Below are 4,155 nucleotides of genomic sequence, written 5' to 3'. Positions count from 1 at the left end.
TTCTCTGCTTCGTTGTTTTAATGAGCTTTGTGAGTTGAGGCTTGAGCGTGTAATTTAGATTAAGGTCCGTTAGATAGTTTCTGTCTGTGAAAGTGCTGTCTGGGAAAATTTTCTGATTGGGAAAGAAACCATGTTTTTGATTGTACATCTGATTGACTGTGCTGAATGATGAAAAAAAGTAATAATTCAATAAAAGATAATTTAAAAAAAGTTATTTAAAAAAATTAATAATTCAATAAAGAAAGAAAAAGGCGGGGTTTGGTGTAGAATTGTCTTTCCAGCCCATTCAACCAAAAAGATATAATTTTGGAGCTTTCTGGGAAAGACATATCTTATCGGGAAAGACCCTTTCTTTTGTGCAAATCAAACAGTCTTTCCAGTCCATTAAGTCAGAAAGATCTGTTTGGACCTAGAAAGATACGTATCAAACGGGGCCTAACTATACGTGGTTGTTTTTTTCTGACTAAATATGCACAAAATGACTTATTGCATTAAGACATCGACCTTTTTTAACTATTTGTCTTTCTTTTATTTTTCAACCCAACTCCTCTCATGTTAACATTTAACATTGATAAATTATATTAAAATTGATGAATATTGTGAAAATTATTTATTGGAGTGTAAAACTAAAAAAATGATAGTTTGAGCATCTACAACAGGAGCTTTTTTTTTTGTTCAAACCATAAAGTTTTTAAAAATAAAAAATAGACAACTTATACAAACAACAATAAAATGATAAAAATTAAATTAACGGGTCCCATAAGTAATCCAGTTGGAAAAACCTTCCTCTTGTAGAGGCAAAATAAGCTTTTAATTAAAAAATAAAAATCGTGAAAAAAGCTGTACTATTGTGAATGATCTTTTAGTCCATTCAGAAAACTTATCCAATGTATAAAAGAAATTAGACCTTTTAAGTACATAGCATTTTATCCACACAGGTTCTGTAACCCATTAAACAAAAAGTTTTTCAATAATCTTATATATTGGCAACTAATTAAACTAATATGTCTATAATAACCAATAATACTCGATGGATATTAATTGGGTCCTTAGAATTAAAAGCAGAATAAAATGTTCCCTTATGGAAACGCAATACCACCTTAATAATATCTTGTTCCAGAAAATCCCAAATTTTTTAACAAACATATTCCAAAATGTCCCAAAATCTTTTGATAAATCCAAAAGTAAAACTGTGACGACACGACACATTATCCACCCCACAATTCCATATGGCCTTCAAGATAACATTCTATAATTCCTTATATATGTATTTTTTTAAATTACATTGAATAAATTAAATAGTAAATCGTATTTACTCAATAAATAATCTTTTTTTTTAAACGATATGTCACTCTAATATTGCAGCCTGTAAGATTATCGAATCCTGGACAACTTCATTTTAAAATGCTTAATTTACAAAAATGATCACAGCTATGTCATTTTAATGTTGGTACTTAATAAATCAATTATAACATCAAATTCATATTTTAATTATTTTAGACAATAGTTATGAGTAAATCCAAATCCCCATTAAGAAATTGCATTTATTGTACTACAATATGCACTATGATACAGTGATGAGTAAATACATTTATTGTACTACAATATGCAATAAGGTTATGTGACTACATTCATTGACACATAACCAATTACTTACATTAGAGTAACATTACTAACTACATTCATGTACCCATTAACCCTTAATAAGATACAATCATACAACCATCTAAAATCTATTCACTACCTACAAACCATAGTTCCTACAAAGCTTGTTCATTTAAACAAACTCATAACAACATTTATTTTACATTTTTTAATAATCAAACTTGCAAAACACAGCATCATCAAACTTTAAATCATCCATCGAAGAACCATGATCGAAAATGTCATTCCACGAAGCAATGGATGATTGGCCATAATTGCTAGAGGAAATATGTTCATCACTCTGTACATTAGAATCATCTTCTTGCTCCAATGAGGGGGTGTTATGAACGTTTGTGATAGTTGAGGGGCTGCTTGGTAAATTGTTGGTGTTCGAGTCCTTAAAGTTATGTAGAAAAAAACTTAGAGCCCCAGAGTCCGAAAACATGTGTGTGTTTTTGTTCGTATTTTGGCACGTGTGATTCCCATAATATGTAATATGAAACATTTGTGATCCATCTTCCAATTTTTGAACTTGTCTTAACGCTTTGCACCCCTCGGTTTTGTGTGTGCATCTAAAATAGCACCTGCATAAAAAGGTTTTCATATAAGGACAAAACAGATAAAATTTTATTTGATTTTAGAGCATCTCAACTCTCAAGTGTAGCTTTTTTTGTAGGCTTTATTATTTGAGTAAAATTTTGTATAGTTTTTCATCAGTGGAGAAGAAAGTTTTTTTTAGAGGTTTATTTATGAGATCTATTAATTTTACTTAATTATTTTATTGTTGTTTGTATAAATTATTTATTTATAATCGATTAAATATATATACGTTTTCAATTTTCAATAAGATTTTGGTTTAAAAAACAAAACTTATAGTATAATGGATGTTCTTGATCAAAAGCTTACTCAAAAAAAAAAATTGTTTTCTTTAAATATAAACATTATATTTAGTTTTAAAAGTAATCCAAATTATACACAAGAGTCCAAGACTACCTTTCGGATTCAAGTCAGACACATAAATATACATGATGTACAACTGTCTGATGGGCCACGTTGTCCTTTTATTAGTTTCTTTTTAACAATTATTATAAGACAAAAATATAAGTAAAAATTATTTAATGTCATTTTTTATTTAGAAAAACAATCATTTATTCAGTTATAAATTTCTAAGCTCTTAGAAGTAAATATAAATTAAGTTTTTAAAAATAAAATTAACACAAAGAAAATTATGATATACAGATTTTAAAAAATATGAACCCAAATTCCCTCAAAGTTTCACTATCATTTCTTATTTTTCTTGGTTTTTAGAATATAATTAAAAATAAATTATGTAATGTAATAAATATAAATGAGTGGGACCTTGGAAATTTAGCATTGAGAATCTCTTTCTGTCCATATTTCCTCCATGCATAACCATCTTCAATGGTGTCAACAATTTTAACTCTTGAATCTTCGGTTTTTCTGCAATTTCATAATCAAATCTTTCAAAAGTTGTACCTCATGCAACCACGTATGTACGTTTGTGCAATACAACTTGTACACTTCTTCCAAATATCCGATAAAATTGTTCATCGAGTGAAATATTATTGTTTAATTACTCACGTCTCATTTAAAATAAATAGATTTTGTATCTACTATCCTTTTATTAAAACCTCAAAAAGGTTGTAGCAATTTGTATTATAAAAAAGTTAAAATATAGTGTAATATATTAATAAAAAAATTTACGTATAAGTTTCAAAACACGTTTTGCATAAAATATGTACCACTAAATGAATTAAAAATGTAGGATTAATTACATAAACTAATTAGTTAAAATTCAGAAAATCGGTGGTAAAAGAAACTATATACCGTCTCTTGTAACATCCTCTCCGATCCTTCACAGCCGGCGCCGGCTTCTTCTCACTTTCGCCTGAGTCACACGTACGGTCGCCGGAACAAGAGGAGCCGACGTACATACTCACCGGAACTGGACATAACACGGCGGATCCGCAAGAACTCAACACCGAAAGGCTGTCGGAGAAAGATCCCAGTATTTTCATCACAAGATCATCAGCTGAAACCGACCCATCATCATCGTCAACTTTCCGGCGAAGCAGATTCTGAAGCTTTTTGGTAGAATCTCTGCCTTTAATCAGCTCTGCGATCAATCTTTTCTTGTTGGGTGATGATGTTTCCTCCATTTGAGATGAAGATTGAGCTGCAGATGTGAATTATTGGTGCTTAAAGATGAAGGATTTTATGAGTTCTTGATTCCAATTTCCACACAGTTAAAGTCGGTGTGTGAGTGAGTAAGTATTATAGTTGGGTTAGGATGTGGATGTGTGTGATAAAAGGAAGGTGAGGAGAAGCAGCTTCATAATTTCTGAGAAATTTCAAAGGTAAAAAAAAGGAAACAAGGGAATTCGAGGATGACGTCATTGGAAGTGACGTCATCTTCCATGCTTATCATGAGACCCTACTCTACTTGAGGTAATGTTTTCTTAACTGTATTTTAATGAATAGAACAAACCC

The 4,155-nt window shown here is 30.2% G+C and overlaps 1 protein-coding gene across 1 annotated transcript; it reads right to left on the bottom strand.

The window, feature by feature from the left end:
• Positions 1-1,578: 1,578 nt before the first annotated feature.
• On the bottom strand, positions 1,579-3,948 carry LOC145073504 (putative WRKY transcription factor 70). Its single transcript, XM_079020052.1, has 3 exons — positions 3,493-3,948; positions 3,004-3,105; positions 1,579-2,228 (listed from the first exon to the last, which is right to left on the bottom strand). Exons 1-3 carry the CDS (start codon positions 3,822-3,824, stop codon positions 1,814-1,816), a joined length of 849 nt encoding a protein of 282 aa, XP_078876178.1. The 5' UTR covers positions 3,825-3,948; the 3' UTR covers positions 1,579-1,813.
• Between the last annotated feature and the right edge of the window lie 207 nt (positions 3,949-4,155).

This window comes from Lactuca serriola, chromosome 9, assembly GCF_051521515.1.
Source record: "Lactuca serriola cultivar US96UC23 chromosome 9, Lser_US96UC23_V15, whole genome shotgun sequence".
NCBI classification, from domain to species: domain Eukaryota; kingdom Viridiplantae; phylum Streptophyta; class Magnoliopsida; order Asterales; family Asteraceae; genus Lactuca; species Lactuca serriola.
Note: the sequence above shows the minus strand (reverse complement) of the source record. Positions and strands in the feature narration are given on the sequence as shown.

Excerpts from the sequence above, each read along its gene's own strand:
- LOC145073504 (XM_079020052.1), bottom strand. The coding sequence starts at position 3,824 with ATGGAGGAAACATCATCACCCAACAAGAAAAGATTGATCGCAGAGCTG. Across the intron at positions 3,106-3,492 it reads AGAGGATGTTACAAGAGACG|AAAAACCGAAGATTCAAGAG; the intron begins GTATATAGTTTC and ends ATGAAATTGCAG. Across the intron at positions 2,229-3,003 it reads CTCAATGCTAAATTTCCAAG|GTGCTATTTTAGATGCACAC; the intron begins GTCCCACTCATT and ends CTTTTTATGCAG.